This window comes from Xyrauchen texanus, chromosome 4, assembly GCF_025860055.1.
Source record: "Xyrauchen texanus isolate HMW12.3.18 chromosome 4, RBS_HiC_50CHRs, whole genome shotgun sequence".
NCBI classification, from domain to species: domain Eukaryota; kingdom Metazoa; phylum Chordata; class Actinopteri; order Cypriniformes; family Catostomidae; genus Xyrauchen; species Xyrauchen texanus.
The window spans coordinates 43,571,378-43,592,733 of record NC_068279.1 but is presented as its reverse complement, the minus strand read 5'-3'; the positions used below and the strand labels follow the sequence as shown (position 1 = coordinate 43,592,733).

Here is a 21,356-nt window from a genome sequence, read left to right as displayed (position 1 = left end):
AGCCACTTCCTACTTTTTCAACACGGGTCTTTAACCCCCATCCCTGTCTCTCTCACTCGCTTTCGCAGGCTCTCCCCAGCCACACTTCCTGTGGGAACTGTAGGCAGCAAAGTTATTTGAGAGATTAACATCCTACAGCGCTTTGACTTTAAATAGGCCTACTACTATAGTTATTAAACTAAAACTCCTTACACTGTGATATCATGTATTGCTCTATAAATTAATAATTTGGTGCCATTGAGTGCAAACCTTGTACGTGTCAAAAACCAATGTATGTGATGGGGACACATTGAATCATTAATACAATCAGTATTTAGTAGGGTGGGTAAAAATATAGTTTTTCCTATTAATTGTGATCTTCATCTGAATGATCTCAATATCGATTCTTAAATCCCAAGATTGATCTTTCACTCAATGCACAACCCTCTACTAAAATGAGAGGAAATCATTCGCATTAGCAAGTTTTGCACAATGCGACTAAAGTGAATATATTTGGCAACTGGCTGGTAAATGTTTATATTTCACTCACCAGTAATTGTGTAATTTATTTGTGAAGTGTTCATCAGTGAGAGTTAAAGTTGTTCTGTGTAATGTGTGTTCAAGACGAGATCCACGCGACACATTTGTCATTGAATACTGTCTCTTTTAATACCCTTTCTGTTCTTTACAGTCAGTTGTTGATCAAAAACAACTACAAAAAACATTTTATTCTAATCATGCATCACACAGATGAGGTAAAACCATTCGAGTCTTCTCTAGTTAACATGCGCTCATTTAAAGACGCTGATTACAGAAATGACGTTTTTTGTTAAAGTGACAGTACCGGTTTTAGCACGTGTTCAACAAATCAATGTAAATACTTGTAAATTGTACAAATTATGGAATTTAACAATAAATAAGTAACAAAAATAATATATGAAATATAACATTTTATTTATTGATTGAATGCATTTATTTGAAAAAAAAAAAAAAAAAAGCCAAAATGTGACCAAAATGTTGAAAAAGTAATAAAATATAATTAGTAAAATTCATATTTTCCTAATGTACCTAGTTAAAAGGTCATGGATATTTGAAGATGCATAAGATTGTGTTCCATTACACAAGCTTATATTATGATTGATTACTATAAATTTCATACCTAAAATACTATGGCTGCGTATTGATACAGATTTCCTGATTACATTTTATTCCGATTCACTCTCGATTTAAATATGAAAAATAAATTCTTAAAAAAGGAATTTTCCAGGTTCAATACAACCGACAGCATTTGTGGCATAATGTTCATTACCACAACAATTTATTTTGGCTCGTCTCTCCTTTTCTTTAAAAAAAAAGCACAAATTTGTGTTGCATTGAGGCACTTACAATTGAAGTGAATGGGGCCATTTTTTGAACGTTAAAATACTCACTGTTTCAAAAGTATAGCCACAAGACATAAACAATATGCATGTACACATGATTGTAGTGTGATAAAATTAACTTACAAACCTTTTCTGTGTAAAGCTATATCCAATTTTACAACTTTGTTACCATGACAATGTAAAGTCAACAAAACCTAAAACAACTGTAAAAAACAACAATTTAAACAACTTAACAGCTCAAACAATACACAAGTTTTAACAGAAGAATAAATTGCTTTTAAAACATAAGCTTCACATTTCTGTTTAAACCCTTCAAAAAATTGCCACATTCACTACCACTGTAATTGTCTCGATGTAACCTTGATTTATGCTTTTTTTTAAGAAAAAGGAGGAACAAGTCAAAATAAATGTTTGTGGTAATCAATATTATGCTACAAATGCTTTCAATTGAGCTTAACGTGTATTGAGAAAATAATGTGATTGCATCTGACATTGCTTAAAGGAATGTTCCAGGCTAAATTAATTTGAAGGCATTTGTGGCATTATGTTTATTACCACTGAACATATTTTGGACATTTATTTTAAAAAGCAAAGCAAAAAGTGTGGTAAGGCACACAGTATAGAAGTGAATGTGGCCAGTCCACAAACATTAAAAACAAACTGTTTAAAAATGATTGCCAGAAGTTGTAAACATCCTGTGTTTTACAGCAGAATTGAACTATACAGCACTAATTTCTGTGAAGAATTCAGGTTCCTATCTGGGTCCCCACCAGAGATAATGAAGCGAAAATGAGGGGAATTTTAAAAAATTGCACTTTCTAAACGCAGTAAAAAAATAAATAAGAGAAGTCTCAAACCTGAAATGTTCTGCAATCACACAATACTTACCTAGGTACCACCTAAAAAAATTTAGACTGAGACTCGAACCCCTCCCATTATAATTTTACCCTAAAAGTGGAACTTTGAGCAATCTTGAGCATTACATTAGGACTTAAGTTCTAAGTCTAAGGAACAAGAATGTTCAAAATGTTTATATATGTACATGTACCTTGTAATGTGCTCTAGAGATGAGTTTTTGTTTCAAGGAACTAGGACCATCATGAGATATTGAGGTTTCCTTAAACAGCTGTATAACCAACATTTGTTGTGTGCCATGACCCAAAGATGGCCGTCGTGGTTAAATAAAGTAAAATAAAAATAAAAAACTGGTGGTTTTGCAAAACCAATACATAGAGGTAATCACAACACTTTTGAAACAATGTGTTTTTTAACATTTATGAACTGGCCCCATTCACTTTCATTAAGTGACTTAGTGTAACTAAGAGTTTTGCTTTTTTAAATAAACAATAGAGTCAAATCATTTATTTTTGTTATTCAACATTATGCCACTGGCACTAGATCCGTCCCCTCCCCATCTATTTCAGTTCCCAGATTCACTGTAACCACAAAGTGAGAGATTGAAGTCTTCTTTGCGTCACTAATATCGCCAGACTCTTTCCTAGATTTAAAATTAGCTAACAGCCAATTCTTAATGAAACATGTGTTTATTATTCCCAAATGAATGCTACAGAACATTTGTGAGTGAACTCTTCTCTTCCAGTGTCTTGCTTGCTGGGGTGTAGTTCACAATTAGTTCCGGGTTCTACCAGCTTAGCAAGCCAGAGTATGTCAGACGCACGGAGAGGTGGTATTAAATGAAAATACTTTTGACAAGTGCAAAATGTCCATTTTAAATTGTTCATAAAATTCTTATCCTGACTCATGCCATTTGTGTGACGAATGAACCACAAGTAACATCGTTCCGGGATTTCCATTTTGACTCATTTGATCAGACTGTCAAGAATTAAGGCATTTTATTAAAAACTGAATTTTAAAGAGCAAAATCAAAAACAAAATATTTCCAAGATGAAAACTGGACATCCCTCATGGAATAAAACATGAAAATATAATGGTTGTGTGACAACAATGCAGCATACTAATGTTTGAAATGTTTATACTGTAGTTGCATAATGCGTTATGCCAGAGATCATTTAACCTGAGATGGAGCACTTGTATTAAAACGAATGGGAGAAATTGGAACACCCAATTTGGCGGACATAGAAAAAGAAGTCCAGCCTTATAGGTAAAAAAGCCATTCACCTTTTAGATACAGACATCGCCTTTCAGTCAACTCAACCATAGGGGTGGGATACAAGGTAACTGGTGATATGATATTATATCAATATCTATGTCATTGCGATTCTTTATTTTTTGTGTATTGCGTTTCAGATATTTTGTGATATTTATCAAGGTTCAAGGTGAACGTGTCTTGTATTATGTTATGATTTCGTCTTCGTTTCTTCAATATAAAAGACATATTACTGAACCTGCAGAGTTGCGTTCACAATGCATGTTTTTGTTTCACTAATTTGTAATATCTTGTTGTTTTTTTATTGTTAATAATATAGTTACACACAATATATAACTCTCTGGCTTTTAATTTTGAGTAACTTGTCTTTGGGCAAGTTCACAGCAGTTTAACAGGCTTCTCAAAAGCGTGTGTGTTAGGGGTGTGTGATATATATCGTCTACGATAATATCGCAATTGTTGTTTTAACGATATGCAAAATCACATTATCGAGTATGTCACTCATTTTCAAAAACCAATCAAAAAGCCGTATTAAGTGTCCACGAATTCCCTGCATGCAGTAGTAAAGTAGCATATACTACTGCACATGCGCATTCAGATCGTGATGTTTCACATTATATTGCGGTGTGTATGACAGAAGTTCAAAATGAGAGAAGAACAGGCGAGAGGATATCATCAAACACCAACAACCTCGCAATCCACGCTAGATTTAATTGCTAGACGTTGTTCGTCATCAATAGCATGGAGGTGGTTTGGTTTTGAAAGGTCAGATGCTAGTCAAAAGACCGCAATCTGCAAACTGTGCTGAAAATTGGTTACAGTCAAAAACAGCTCGACGACCAACCTGTTTCACCATCTTCGAACTACCCACTACACTGAATATGAGGAATATGAAAAGCTTCGCGAGTCAATTGAACACAACACGTCTGCAGCTGACAGGGTAAAAGCAAAAAAACACACTCAACAAACTTTGGCTGAATAATTGATTAATAATATCAACAATCAATATCATCATGTTATGCTATTATTATGTTGTAAGAGGGAACTAGATCAATATAAGACTTCTACAAAACATTTTTTGTGCATAACTTTCTGTCTGACAGCAGTGGAAATCTTCTGCATGTCAAAGCTTTAATCTGCTTAGAAAGGCTTTTTGTGTTTTATTTTTTTAAATAGTGCAAGTATGAAGAATAGGGGTGGGTGAAGGTATTGTTTTTCCGATTAATCGTGATCTTCAATATTGTGCGTTTATCGTTATTGGCAAAATCCCAGAAAATATCAAGATATAATTTTTTGTCAATATCGCACATCCCTAGTATGTGTGTGTGTGTGTGTGTGTGTGTGTGTGTGTGTGTGTGTGTGTGTGTGTGTCAACAACAGAGCATCGCTCATTTGCTGAAAGTCTCTTGAAGCCATACATGTGAATCGCAAAAGGATGTTTTTAAAAGGGAAAATACTGTCTGCTAGAGCCTGACCGATAAGGGATTTTTGAGACCGAAAACCGATTTTAGAGGGGGAAAATTCACCGATTACCGATATGGTCGCTGATATAGTTAATTTTTGAGCTGGAATGAAAATGGACCTTTTCTATGTGGATTGTGCATCAATATGACTATGCAAAGGTACTCAGATGGCTACTTTCTTAAACATTTTTATCAAAGAATATTTGACATTATTATTATGCATTTTCAACAAATTCTAGAAATTAACACTGACAAACTAATGAATAAAAATACAATAAATAGCCAAATAAACATCAGTACTGTATGTTCAGTATCAGTCAATTGTATATCAGCAATAAATGCTGATATATCGGTGAAAGTCTAATATCGGCCGATAAATCGGTTGGGCACCACTTTCGGCATGTGTGGCATGTGCTGTACAAGCAGACAGTATTTTCCCTTTAAATACATCCTTTTGCAATTCACATGTATGGCTTCAAGAGACTTTGAATATAATGCAGGAGTCATATCATATTAACTACTTTATTAGTGCTTGTATGATTCTTTAATGTCACATTGGAGCTTGACTGTAACAACCAAGACACACAATAACACACAATACCGGAGCACTGGAAAATGCACTAATGACCAAAAGAGTGATCACTTCACTTCTAGGGATGTGGACTTTAATGTGCAACATAAACAATGTTTTTTTCCGGATCTTTGACTAACTATAATGTTGCCAAACTCTGGATTTGAAAGAGGAAGGCGGATTTAAAATAGCCCCTGACGCATTCATGCTGTCAACAACTTTTCCCTGTTGTGGGTGATGTCAAAGGATTTCTGTTCAGTCTCAGTGGTTAAGCATAATATCTGTGCTAAGACACTGTTGTAGAAGTTGAACCTTATAAATAATGTTGATTTTTGGCAAGGGAATATATATGGTTTTTTCAGGCCGATGCAGATCTTTTGAAATCCGGGTCGGCTGATGGCCGATTAATGCTTGTTTTTAACCTCTTATTTGAACCTTTTATTTGAAAGATAAAATGTAACACAAATAATTATTAAGATAGACAAAATTTCTCAAGAAATACATTTATTGAACACTTGACCAATCTGCACTTGTACACTTAAATTAAAAATGTATAATGTAAAAACATATTGTATAAATAAAGTATAACAAATATATTAAATAAACAAAGCAGGTGTTACGAACTGCTCCGAGACACGAAGGTTGAGATCCAAATGCAGCTTTAATTAAGGGGCAATCCAGACACGTAATCCAATATTCAGAGCATTCAAGAGAAGCACAGGCATAACTAGGGATGGGTATCGTTAAGGTTTTAATGGTATTACTATCTTACCGATACTGCTTATCGATCCGTACTTTAACGGTATTCTTAACGGTTCTTTTATATATATATATATATATATATATATATATATATTACACAAAGATAAACGTTATATAGGCAGAGTGATTTAATTTCAGGAAGGTCTACTAACATTACTGTTCAGGTGTGGTCTAAAAAGAAATCTAATAAAGTAATCAATTGTAAAATAACACTGCATAGTTTATCATAGATAGATTAATGCCCATTAATGCAGAAGTTATTCATTCAAGAGCTGTAAGTGATTTTCTCTTTCCCTTTTGTTGTTTGATTCGCAGTAATGGCTCAATCGTCAGCATGTTTATTTGATTGCTTCCCCTTTAAGACCGAGTCTAATAGGCTCCTGATGTACCATATTTTCTCCCAACTATTTCCATAACTACGTCCATTTAAGACATAAACTGTGTTTAAGTGAATCTCCAAGCCGGTCGTTTAGACATATTTTTCTGTATAGTTGATCGTTTAGACGCGCACATGAAACCCAAAATAGCCTATACTTTGCTTGTCTCGTTGCGGTGTGTTTCGGAGCGCGCGCCGCCTTGGGAGTTTTAGGGAGAAATGTCAGTGCACCGCTGTGAAGGGAAGGAAGTTGTGCTAGACAGAATGGGGCTTATGTATAAATATTCTTTTTATAATCTTTGGAAGGCGAAATCTAAAATAAAATCAGACTAATATCACAGATCTAAACCAGGCTACGATTGAATGTTTAGTTCTGTCACTCATTAAGCAGGGCTCGCTGTGCGCGAGATCTCTCGCTCTCTCTCTGACTGACTGCGAATAGCTAAATTGCATCACAGACCAATGGTTTCATAGAATTATTATACATAGAAATGGCTGGCGAGATAAAATAACTTTCTCTTTATAGCAATAATAAATGTATTTTCTTAATTTCTCCAGTACCGACAGCAGAACCGGTAACGTCCGAGCTTACCAAAGCCAGTTCTTCACTAGCCTATACTGCGTTGGTATCTTTTTTATTACTTATTTCTCTGCATTGAGTGACAACCCTCTCAAATATAAGACACACAAACAGAACAAATAAAAGTCTCAGATTCACTGTCTGTAATTGCTAAATTCTTGCTTACTTATTGTGACATGATAGCAACCCTTCTGCTGTGATAATGCAACTTCAACTACGCTATCAATATCCAAAGTAGCCGAACGTCATGTCGCATTTTTTCTCGAAGTTGGCAGTAACATATCAAAAGTTTTTATTTAAATATAAAGGAGTTATACAAATTTAATCCATACCGTTTTCTCCTAGGAACTTAGCTCCTTCCTTAGGCACTGGATGAGGTCTGCTCACTCTGCTGGAAAATGACTCTAGGGGCAGCGTGCGTCGAACACGTGTTCCACAACAACACTAGGCTGCCCACAGATGCGCCTGCCTAATAATCGGCTTGGATATTGGCCGATACCGATTATGTTAAAAAAATGCAAAAAAATCGGCCGATTAATCGGTCGACCTCTAATAACTACAATATCGTGAGGGAAAATATTGCAATTATATTCCAAATTGCAAGGTGAGGTTGCGAGGTGCGGTGCGAAAGTGAGAGGTGATCGTCTGTTACATGACCGTGTCAGCACAGGTAGCCATTGGAGTTTCTGGTGCCCCCTTAGGGAGTTGGTGCCCTACACAGACTGCGTAATATGCGTATAGGGAGCGGCGGTACTGCCAGAAAATATTTGCAATTTTTTTTTTATTGTATTGATTATATATTTTTATTATTATTTCAGACATTATTTCATGTTCCAAAAGAAAATAAACAAAATCAGCTTAATCTTAACAAATTCAAAGTAATAAGATAGTATTGTGTGGGGAACAAAGTGAAAAATATGTGTTTATGACTGTTGATTTGCTGTTTTGCTTGTGATTTGTGTGAAACTGAATAAAACTCGCTGTTGTAGTTCCTCTAGTGTTTATTTCACCAGAAAACTGCTGTGATACATAGAATGAGGCATGTAAAAGTGATTTTGCAAAAAGCTTGAGACCAGGTTGAAAAATAAAGTGTAATACGAGTTAAATCAGTATTTATGTGAGATTTAAACAAATATAATAATGTTGACTATATTATTAAAACTAATGATAGCATTAAAAAAGAATCACGCCATCAAAACTGCAAATACAAGCAGTTTTAATGAAATACTGTCTGTTTTCCAAGCATTTCTCAATCTCTCACAGACAAACACAACAACACTCATGCACATTTTCAGCACAGCCAATGAGAACGGCACATAAAATGCTGATGAGAGCTGCTGACCATCAGCTGACCAAACAGAGCAAAGCCTCCCTTCCACCAACAAAACCAGCCAAGCTGGGAAAGCTCAGCAGGTGGCTCTGCTGCTTACCCCTCCTGTGCGGACTGCAAATGTAAACCTTTAAGACTAGCAAATGTTTGAACTCTGCTTAGGATAGATCAGCACTATCACATCAAATAGCCTACGTGTGTGTAAGCTGTCACAGGGAGTCCAACAGAAACCAGGAACCAGCAGAGTAGCAAGATTTGTGTCAATCTGACTACACAAAACGAGCACCCGTCAACACAGCAGGATGTTCCTGATGGTATCTCTTTGTCATGTGCTGAGGATCTGATTATGATCTTTCAGAATCAAAGCTCAGTCAGACTTCCCTCCAACCGTCTGTCTGAAATGTATCGGTGACAACCTAACTTCTGATAAAGATCAGGCCAAACAGTGACTAAATGTGGTTACTAAAGATCGAATTCATTCATATTGTGAGGATCATATTACTTTACGTTTTCTGCATGTGGCAATGCATTTCCATCAATATACACATAAACCTAAGACGCTGTCAAGTGCGAAGATCATATACTTGGTAAGGTTTCATAACTAGTAGGTTTATTTATAAAATATCATTAGAAAATTCAGCAAAAAACTAAACAAAAACAAACTGAGACCTGTGCCAGACACACACCGACAACTGCACACGGAGTCTCAAACACATCAAACATAAACAAAAGACATTTCTGAGCATATTGTTCTACCGTAAAATCCTTAATTGTGCATTCATACAATAATTTTATCCCAAACATGTAAAATCCGTGACATTCCGCATTTTATACGTTAGTTAATACCATTTTTAGGACTGGATTTCACATCAGGGAAATGATAGGGACTTACGGATGGCAGGTTTAAAATAAACGGCCCTTCATTTTGCAGGTTTATATACTAGTTCCACATTACAGACTTACAAATCACTTATTGTACAATTTCTATAGGTGTTGTCTAAGCAAAAAAAAAGCTGTTACTGGTAAACAAGTCCTAACATCTTTATTAGCATCTTGTGATTTCAAAAGAGCTGTTCAGAGAGAAAAGTCCAAAGCACTTAAAATGAGAAGTAATACAAAATGACCATGTCATAGATAAAGTAAAGCCACTTCAAGCCATCCCATGATGTACTGCTGGTGGCTGGCAGCTCTGTCAGGAAGAGCTTGTGGCCTGGCCATGCAGTTGACAGATGTTTATTAGCATGTTATTAGCAATGTTCAGCAAGCTACTAGCTTGAACACAAATGCTACAAATAAGAATACACCCGTTTTTGGTCTTTTTTACCATACTCTGTACTGGGAGGTTTCGAGGACTCAAGCGTATGTTTGATATAATTATTTGTAACATCCACTGAATAATAAATACACTAAAGACAACGTTATGCCATGCAAAGCAGACTGACATGCATTTTTTGTTCTGTGACCATGTATTAAAAATGAACCACACTTTTCCTAAAAAAAATTAAAAAGGTTTGCAGTCATGAAGGGCTGAAAACTAGTCATGAATTCAAGATCTAAACAAAGGCAATGTAGATATCTGAATTTCACTAAAGCTGGCACCACAGTAGCCGATTTATTCAGTGATTTTCAGGTGCAAGCTTAATCCCAGCCAGGCGGAAGGAAAAGAAGCGCACATTAGCGTCTGCTGATAGCGTCTACATTTTTTTATTCTCTTGTGGTACTCCTGTTGTTATTTTGGCAAGATACTTGTAACAGGAAATGAGAGAGAGAGAGAGAGAGAGAGAGAGAGAGAGAGTTGCACTGAGAATGTATGTTTGTCACGCCTCCACCATTCTTAATCAGCAAGTGTGGAATGCCTCCGACTGAAGAGAATGTCATCTCAACAAATGAGTCTGCATGTGTGGCACCCTCTGCCAAAATATAGTTGTTTGGAGTCTGCTAGGCTGGCTGCAGCGTAGAGGTGTTGGAGGTGTATATATTTGCTTTCATTTCATCTCTAAATTATCTTTGGAGGGTGTGGCTAATTCAATGGCTCAGTCAAGTGAAAGCTTCAGAAGGCAAAAATCGCTTATAGCACATTTAAAGGGGCATCCAGCAGTTCTTTATCTAGCGTTAGCATTGCTCTTCTTTGTGTATTTTAAGTCCCAATGTTACAGTGATGTTAGACTTTGTACTGCCATCTTTCGATGTGGATAAGCATGATCGTCTCTGGTGCCCCCGCCAGCTAAGGAAAATAATTTGCATTGAAGAAAATGTCAGCATTTGAGGTAATTATAAAGTTGTTTATTACTCCTATAATATAATAGCATTGCCTAAAAACAAACATCAGAATTCAAGTGAACAGGCTTTTACAGTTAAGCACAGATTATTACTGTCTCTCACATCAATAATATTTTACTTATCTTTCAATTACCTTTATTAGAGAACTGCTTTGCCTAAAATAAACCTCAATTATCTATCAATACAGAATTTTATGATGATCAAATTTAGCAAGTCCATGAATACTGTATTTGAAGAAATCGTTTTTATTATTTTTTATTATTATTTATTATTATTTTTGCTGCTTCATCAGTACAGCTACTGGATCTCCCATTGTCTCCACTGCTGAACCACGATAAATAAATATGTTCCATTGTGTTCTGCCACCATGACAAATTCTTTGTGTGTGTTAGCATACTTGGCAAAAAAGCTCATTCTGATTGTTTTTGCTCTTCGTGTCATCAAACAACAATGTTCTAAGCATAGCCAAGCATCTCTATATACACATACGGCAGCAAATTAGTGTGAGGATTCTCTTCTTCTACGTTTAGTGAAACACTGCGGGCCATATGATTTCCATATGGCGAAACACATTGAAGGGGTGACCCAAAGAAAACTAGAAGAGTATGGTCTTCACAAAAACACAATTCATTCGTTAATGTGTAAAACTTTTTAAATTGGCTCCAAACTACTGAATGCACCTTTAAGATAACATATACTATTCAAGTACCTGAACACGCAACCAATGGAATCTAGCTAGAAGTGTTTCTTTTGAAAACCAAGAAATACACAACTTGAATGGCTTCTTCATTATGATACAGATTTCCCGATTCAATTTGATTCCGATTCACAAAGCTCTCTATTCGTTTCAATTCCGATTTCGATTCATATGGGTTTATTTCAGTTATAATATCCCTTTTCCTTACATATAAAATAAATGATCTCCCAGCTAATGCTACTTTCCTAATACTTAAAATATAATTAATAAAATTACTTTTTTTTTTTTACATTTTCCTAATTTGGGTCACATTTTGGCTTTTAAAAAATTAACAAATACATTTATTCAATCAATATATAAGATATTATTTTGATATATTACTTTTGTTACATATTTTTTGTTAAATTCCATAATTTGTACTATTTACAAGTATTTACATTGATTTGTTGAACACATGCTAATACCGGTACTGTCACTTTAACAAAAAACTTCATTTCTGTAATCAGCGTCTTTAAATGAGCGCATGTTAACTAGAGAAGACTCAAATGGTTTTACCTCATCTGTGTGATGCATGATTAGAATAAAATGTTTTTTGTAGTTGTTTTTGATCAACAACTGACTGTAAAGAACAGAAAGGGTATTAAAAGAGACAGTATTCAATGACAAATGTGTCACGTGGATCTCGTCTTGAACACACATTACACAGAACAACTTTAACTCTCACTGATGAACACTTCACAAATAAATTACACAATTACTGGTGAGTGAAATGTAAACATTTACTAGTCAGTTGCCAAATATATTCACTTTAGTCGCATAGTGCAAAATTTTGTTGCAAATGGGAGTGATTTCCTCTCATTGTAGTAGAGGGTTGTGAAGATCACGATTAATCGGAAAAACAATACCTTCACCCACCCCTATTCTTCATACTTGCACTATTTAAAAAAATAAAACAGAAAAAGCCTTTCTAAGGGCTTTGAGATTAAAGCGTTGACATGCAGAAGATTTCCACTGCTGTCAGACAGAAAGTTATGCAGAAAAATAATGTGAGTTGAGTGCAGCATGGAGTCTCTGCCTAGAAGAGCAAAGATACATTTTTATTCAAAAGCAGCCTGTAGAATTATTCTTCTCCAATAATGTCAACATGCCACATGTCCTTTTAACTCAATGCCAAAACTCCCAGACTGAGCTTCTAAATGCCCAGTGGAGGAACCCATTCTATCAATGCAGCACAAATACACTTGGTTATAATATTTATTATTTATAGATACATTAATGTTCTATGAATCTCAAGAAATACATCAAGAAAATGTCCAGGTCATATTTAACCCAATATCAATTATATGTATTATATGAAATTACATTTTGCATAAAGTAAATGAAGTCTACATTTAGGACTATAAAGACTTTCTGCTTTGCAACATTATTCTCAGGACACTAACATATCTGGACAGTTTACTTTTCCCATAGTTTTAAATTATGATTTTCATTACTCTAATAGTCTATTCTGTACAGTTAAAAAGATTCTGCTGATACAATTATTTTTTTATTAAAATCAGTGAAACTAAAAGACAGTACCATGTGAGCCCTACTATGATGTTGCTTTACAATTGAATAATATAATTTTCTCACACTGCGGTAATGAGATTATAATAATGACTAACTTTTTCAAATTGTGGAAATGAGATTATAATAATGACTAACTTTTTCAAATTGCGGTAATGAGATTATAATAATGACTAACTTTTTCAAATTGCGGTAATGAGATTATAATAATGACTAACTTTTTCAAACTGCGGTAATGACATTATAACAATGACCAGCCTAACTTTTTCAAATTGTGGAAATGAGATTATAATAATGACTAACTTTTTCAAATTGCGGTAATGAGATTATAATAATGACCAACTTTTTCAAATTGCGGTAATGAGATTATAATAATGACTATCTTTTTCAAATTGTGGTAATGAGATTATAATAATGACCAACTTTTTCAAATTGCGGTAATGAGATTATAATAATGACCAACTTTTTCAAATTGCGGTAATGAGATTATAATAATGACCAACTTTTTCAAATTGCGGTAATGAGATTATAATAATGACTAACTTTTTCAAATTGCGGTAATGAGATTATAATAATGACTAACTTTTTCAAATTGCGGTAATGAGATTATAATAATGACCAACTTTTTCAAATTGCGGTAATGAGAATTGGGGGTTAAAATGTGCAAATATGTTCAAAATATAAATTTCATATTTGTTTCTTTTGAATTTGGAGTAAAACAGGACCAGTGGCCGGATTCACGAAACGTTCTTCTTAACTTGTAACTTAAGAAAAAAAATATTTTGTATTCCTGAATACACTTCTTAAGAAAGTTCTTATCTGTTTTCTTAAGATGTTTTTTTCTTAAGAGGCATTCAAATTCTTGAAAAACTATTTCTTATATATCATCGTAAATAACATCTTACGGTTAGGACAATCTCACAGTTGTCTTAAATTCTAAAAGGTAAGATGTTTAATGAATTTACTGGGTTTTTATACAAATTTAATACAAATTTTTCAACAAATTTGTTGTTTGGCTATTAGACAAGGCAGGCCCATGAGCAGGCTGATCAGAAAATGACAAAGCCTGTCTTTTCATTCCTAAAAACAAAATTCCGATGTTCTTAAGAAAATATTTTAGAACTTCTTAAGAATTTTTTTCTTAAGAACATTTTTGTGAATCCAGCCCCAGGACACATTCTAGACCAGTTTTGTGAGAACCACCCATATATGCACTAGACACCCTGACTGATGCTTATCTGAACTTTTGTTTTCCCAATAACAAATAGTTATCAGGTAAGTTTACGCAATCAGACGTGAAGGTGAAAAAGCCTGATGATAGATGGGGATGTTTACATAAGAGCAGGTGTTCTGTACCAGCCTGGAAAGGAGAAGGTAACCTGTATCTCCGGTTCACTATCAAGAAGGATCTCCTAACAAAACCAGCTCAGACACGGGGCGTTCGGGAGAACCGGCACCAATGAAATGAAATGAGCCGCCGCAATAGGCAGAACGGGGATCAAAACGGCGCCGCAATATGATGAAGGGGGCAGCGATATGCAGAAAAGGACAGGGAAGACTACACCAACAACTGTTGGGCCAGAATTCCCTCCCAGCCCAACAACTTTTGGGCCAGATTCTATGTAAAATCCGAGGTCGATATCTCTTCCCAGTCCGCCCCTGCTCAGACATACAATAAACTGAGAGACTGTTTTTGTTTTTTTTGCCCTGCTGGCCAAGACATACGTCACTACTGAAGCAGGAGGGATATAGAAAGCACAGAAAAGGGTGTGTAGACAACGACAAAAGTGCTCTATAGCAAAGGCACCATTTGCAGGAACAGCTCACCAAAGAAAAATAGGGCTATGGATTTGATGCGTTCATTTAGAGAAATTAATTACATAAAAATAGTGCGTTAAAAATTAACACATTTAATCGTGCCACCTGACATGTACATAAATTCCATAATAAAATATGGATTTTCCTAACATACGAGCTATAGTTCATCTGTTTTCATGAGCCATGTCAATAGGTGGCAGCGCGACTCAACAACCCTCACAAGCAGTGCAGCTAACGAACTAGATAGGTACATTTCCTGAAGAAAATGTGAGTGGTGCTTGCCGTGCAAAACTCGTCAAATAGCATGTTATAACTTGAAAAGAACAAAAATTATGGTCATAAATAAATCAACCCAGAAGTCTGTACTATTTTCTGGTGCAGAGATATGTGATTTGTTACTCGGTTGCTAGGGTAAGCCCATGTGGTTGCTATGCAGTTACCAAGGTAATACAAAACATGGCTCCTTTCCATCCTGAGTGAAATAAGTCAACCTGGAAGTCTCTACTATTTTCTGGTGCAGAGATATGTGATTTGTTACTTGGTTGCTAGGGTAACCCCATCTGGTTGCTAGGCAGTTACCATAGTGATACTAATCAAGTCTCCTTGCCATCCTGAGTGAAATAAAACAACCCAGAAGTCTCTCTGATTTTCTGGTTCAGAGATATAGTTATTGCTTAACGGTTGCTAGGTTACTCTGTGTAGTTGCTAGGGAGTGGCTTGGCAGCTGCCAATCATGAAACTCCAAAGGCTGCTTTTCAGTATGAAAGATATAAACCAACTCCCATGCCTCTGTGACATTCAGAATGGAAGATATCCCTCTATGGATTTTGGTTTCTAAGGTGCACGACAATGGTTGCAAGGGAGGGGCTAGGAAGTGTTGAGGTGATTCATGATTGGCTGTTTGCTGCCCCGAGTCAAACGAGACGACCCTTGTGTTTCTATAACACTATTATATAATAATAATAAGAAGAAGAAAAATAAGTATGTGAGATTACAATAGTGATGCTTTGCAAGCACCACTAATGAGAAGCAAGCACAACAAAATACAGGAATATTGAGACGATTTTGTTCTCAAATCACTTCACACATATTCAACAAAATCAGGGACAATACACACAAGAACCAATGTGCACGATTTCTTCTCCTCTACCTTTTCTCCTGCCTTGTTTAAACTCTCGCCAGGCAGCGCAGCGCTTCATGCACGGAGCTTTCCACAGTTAAGTCAGTTTCAAATGGGGAAAAGATTAATTGATACTCAAGTTTCGGTTTGTTCCTCACATAACACTATCGAATGGCTTCAGAAGAATTTAAATAAGGCACGAGTGATATGAATTACTTTTTTTAGATGGGTGTGAGTGCACGCGGATCAATTTTCTGAAGGGGAGATGTGCAGGAGCGGGGGATTGTCTGGCGGAGAATGTTCCACGACCGCTATCGGCACTTCAACAACATATAACGCGTGGAGAAGGGCAGTTGGTGGACCTTTTGGTGTGGGCTTAATCACGTACTCAGGGACACCACATGACGCCATTGGTCTAAGGTCCATTTTTATATCAGTGGTTATTAGCAGAAGTTTTCCCCAATATAATTAATCAGGGGGAAATTATTCTCCAGAAGTTCGCTTCCAAAACAGCGAAGATGGCACTGTCACGTGGTACCTGTTACTTTTCTCAGCGCTGGCCAGGATGGGCCAATCACAGTAATTTATTGTTACTGGAAGTTTATTTTTTAAAAATGATTTTATAGATACTGCTGAGCCGGATTTACTTTTACAGGAATGAAGTATTGCAATGATTCGTTTTTATTAAATATATCAATCCAGTGTAAAATGTCTTCAATTTTGCAATTTGTTCATGCCCAGGGGTTTAAAATATATATATAGCTCTGTCATCATTTACTCACCCACATGTTACTCCTAACCCATATTACTTTATTTCTTCCATATATCCCCAAAAGTCTCCACTATTTTGTCTGATACTTTCTATGTTATTGGCAGTGAATGATGACTGAAGCTTTCAAGCTCCAAAATGACTCAACAAAAATGTAATAAGTGATCCATTCAAATTCTACGTCTTATTTGAACTCCTCTGAAGTCATACAATATATTTGTGTGAGGAACAGACCGAAATTTAAGTCATTATTCACTGATATTTAACAACATTGATAAAAAATTCTTCTTTTGTGTAACATGGAAAAAAGGAAACAGCTTTGTAACAACAATGAGGGTGAGTAAATAAGACAGATTTTGGGGTGAACTGTTCCTTTTAAGGCACAAATCGTTGTTCTCAGAACACAGATTATGCCAGTGAAATCAATAAGATGACAACACTTCTAGTTTACACAGCATGCTTCTGCATTTCATTCTATGAAACATTTGTGGCGGTTATAGGTACCATCTCAAGATGTGGAAAACCACAAGATGAGAGTCACGTTGAGCCCACCGGGCTTCACCAGTGGAGTTCTTAAGAGCAGCACCCCCAAAACACAGCAGCCACCTGAGTGACATACTGACCACAAATCTCCAGGGCTTTCTGTCACAAGCAACAATCAACAGCCCAAGTTACACATCAATCCATCCATTGTGCTCTGAATGACTAATGCATTGACAAACAAACTAAATAACATGCTTTCAAATTAAACTGGCTACTTTAAATCGTGTTACATTTGGACAAATCGGAAGCACAAATGACAGATTCTAAACAAATTATTGCTGAGCCAAGATGTCTACTTGATGGTACAACTGTTTATAATGTAAAAGTGTACTGCCAGGTCATACGGTCACAATCGGTTGCCTTATTTTTCCACTATGGAGATTCTACTGGTGGGTAAACAATGAATATACTCTGTTATAAATTATATGATCGCACATCGCACAAGACTAGAGAAAAGATTTAAACCTGAACAGACTACATCATCATGCTTAAAAGTAATAGTTCACCCAAAAATTACAATTCTCTCATCATTTATTCACCCTCCTGCTATACCAGATGTGTATGACTTTCTTCTGCAAACACAAATATTTTAAAAGAATATTTCAGCTCTGTAGGTCCATACAATGTAAGTGAATGGTGACCAGAACTTTGAAGCTCCAAAAATCAAATAAAGGCAGCATAAAAGTAATCCATAAAACTCCAGTGGTTTAATCCATGTCTTCAGAAGCGATATGATAAGTGTCCTTTTTACTATAATCTCCACCTTTGACCAGCCCTGATCAATAGGTGGTGATATGCACAAAGACGATACTTCTGAAGACATGGATTTAACCACTGAATTACTTTTATGTTTCCTTTATGTGATTTTTGGAGCTTCTAAGTTGTGGTCACAATTCACTTGCATTGTATGTGCCTACAGAGCTGAAATATTCTTAATAATATACAATATACTGTATTGTATATACTGTACATTGTATATTGTGTTGTGTAAATCTGATGTTTATTGTAAATTGGTATATGTCTCATCACTGCTATGTTGCTCGGAACTGCACCCAAGACATTCACCCACTGTTGCACTTGTGTATATGGTTGTGTGACAATAAAGGGATTTTATTTTTTTTAGATTTGCTGAAGTCATGCACATATGGGATGGCCTGAGGGTGAGTAAAAGAGAGTTTTCATCTTTGGGTGTTCTATCCCTTTAACCATGGTTTTATTACAATAATACTGTAGTAACCATGACCGTAGTAACCATGGTTATTTTAGCGATTACTATGGTCGTTTACCGTAAATACCATGGTTAAACTATGGTGACTGTATTAAAACTATGGTTATGGTTAATTAGGGTTAATCATAAGGTTCATTGATAGTATCAGATGGGAATAACATGATACTCTGAGATGTATGCTGAATGATTACCATATCCATATACCAAGGTATTTTACATGGTATCTAAGGTACATCACAGTAAACATGACTGATTGCCATATTCATATGCAAAGTTGTTTACATAAGGTGCATGGTAAAATTCCACGGTATTCCCATGTCCAGTAAACATGGTGTGATCATAGTACCATAGTACATCTTTATTGAAATGATCCTGTGGCTGTCTGTGTTATACTCCCACGAGAACAGTGAAGCCAGAAGTAAATGTGACGTTGAAGCCTCAATCATGCAATGTTTGGTATAAAGATAAACAGTGCCATCACTTACGCAAACATGATCATATAAACACAACTGTGTAAATATTATGTCATCAATTACCTCTCAGCAAGCGTGGACTGTGTGCCGCTCATTGGGCTTTTCTTTCTTTGATTTTCTTCAGCTCTTATCCAATCAGCATTTCACCATGCTAAAACACCTTTGCGTTTGAAAGATGAAACAATAAACAACAACAACCGGGTGGCGCATTGACAGTTCGTCTGTCTATATGTGCAGGAATGTCTTCTCCTCTTGAATAAAAGCACAGGTTTATGTGTCTTGGTTGTAGTAGTCCGAGTCATTTGACTGTGGCTCTTCAGGAGAGCACAAACGCAAAGGAAATCGATAGATGATCAATGGAGAAAACTCTCTGTCTGTAGCGAGACGCTTTACAGCCAAAATGCCTCCACACAGACCGACAGATCCCCTTTGCCTGTGTGGATACAGTCGCCTCTGTTGATCCCAACCTAAACTGGAATAACTACAGCGAAACAAGCTGCTGTTAATATGTTGCCTTAGAAATTACACCGACTGTCCGGTTGCATGTCGAGTGAGTCCAATGGTCTTCAGTCATTCAGTGGAAATGTTACAGTCCCAAATGTTACTACAAATGTTAAGACGTAACTCTCTATCGTTCTCCATTGAAATACTTCCAATTCGGCATTCCTAAAGTGAAGCTAATCCCATAGGCGGAAATCTCAGTACTGTAAAAACACGTAAGTTTGAGGTACAGACTGCACAACCAACTGTATCGGTATTGTAACACTAAAGTAAGTCGGTAAACTAAAAGTATTTAATATTTTTAGGCCCTTAAACACACTGAATGGACTTTTTTTCCACCATAAGAATGTGTCTGGCCACTCCGATCTGTGTAGTTTTACTCAAATGATTGATTTAAACATTCACACGGTCCAATCTTTCATTGTAATTCCCTAGGTAGTCCAACTTTCGAAAAAGAAAAACAAATTCCGTCAGAACACGTTGAAAATCCTTTGATGTTTGCGCGAGGGACGGGCTCATATGCAGCGGTGTAGTTCCCAATTCAGGAATTCCGTTCAAAACGGTTTTGTTTCAAAGCCGCGACGAAATCAATACAAACTCGACGGATGTGCAACACATATTTTCCTTCCGCGAGAGAATTCCCCTCATTTCTGGAATTATTTGTTTGGAAACTTTGGCTTAGTCGGGTCCTTCCCTTCTTGTCTCCATGTTTTCTGAATTTCAGTAGTTTTTTTTTTTTTTGGCCGTTCTTTTTTCACTAAAATAGGAAGACAACGAATTCTGTCACTAAAAACGCAAAGAAATAAAACACACAAACATACGTGCAGTTATGTGTGTCTGGTTCGCGTGTTACGAAGAATGAAAACGTTTAAGAAAATAAATAATCACAGATAATTCCCGACTTCCAGTAAAATTACAACCCCGATTCCTACGCGTACGCCGCTTCACCGCTTTATCTTTGTGTATCCTTCCGCTTACCCTTCAGCACTATCGTTTCCCAAGTGTTTGTGGAATACTAATTTATGTTAATAATAATAATAATAATAATAATAATAATAATAATAATACAGTAAAACAGTAACAATAATAGGGTAAAACGGGGCAAAAGGACCCCCGGGGTAAAAGGGCACATTTTGACTTTGTTTATAGAATACTGAAGGTGTTATAATAGAATTATTATGAAAATATGTTCAAAGTGGGCTCACCTTAACTGATCTAATCACAATGGAGATTTGTTTATAGAATGCTGAAGGTGTTATAATAGAATTATTATGAAAATATGTTCAAAGTGGGCTCGCCTTGACTGATCTAATCACAATGGAGATTTGTTTATAGAATGCTGAAGGTGTTATAATAGAATTATTATGAAAATATGTTCAAAGTGGGCTCGCCTTGACTGATCTAATCACAATGGAGATTTGTTTATAGAATGCTGAAGGTGTTATAATAGAATTATTATGAAAATATGTTCAAAGTGGGCTCACCTTAACTGATCTAATCACAATGGAGATTTGTTTATAGAATGCTGAAGGTGTTATAATAGAATTATTATGAAAATATGTTCAAAGTGGGCTCGCCTTGACTGATCTAATCACAATGGAGATTTGTTTATAGAATGCTGAAGGTGTTATAATAGAATTATTATGAAAATATGTTCAAAGTGGGCTCGCCTTGACTGATCTAATCACAATGGAGATTTGTTTATAGAATGCTGAAGGTGTTATAATAGAATTATTATGAAAATATGTTCAAAGTGGGCTCGCCTTGACTGATCTAATCACAATGGAGAT

At 35.8% G+C, this 21,356-nt stretch overlaps 1 protein-coding gene across 1 annotated transcript in view; it reads right to left on the bottom strand.

Annotated features, from left to right (window-relative positions):
* Positions 1-20,474, bottom strand: part of LOC127637669 (rho guanine nucleotide exchange factor 12-like) — a 104,293-nt gene extending 83,819 nt beyond the window's left edge. The window contains exon 1 of the mRNA XM_052118857.1: positions 19,129-20,474. Coding sequence (XP_051974817.1) covers positions 19,129-19,160 — 32 coding nt within the window. The 5' untranslated portion in view covers positions 19,161-20,474. The remainder of the gene's footprint in view (positions 1-19,128) is intronic.
* Positions 20,475-21,356: the final 882 nt, after the last annotated feature.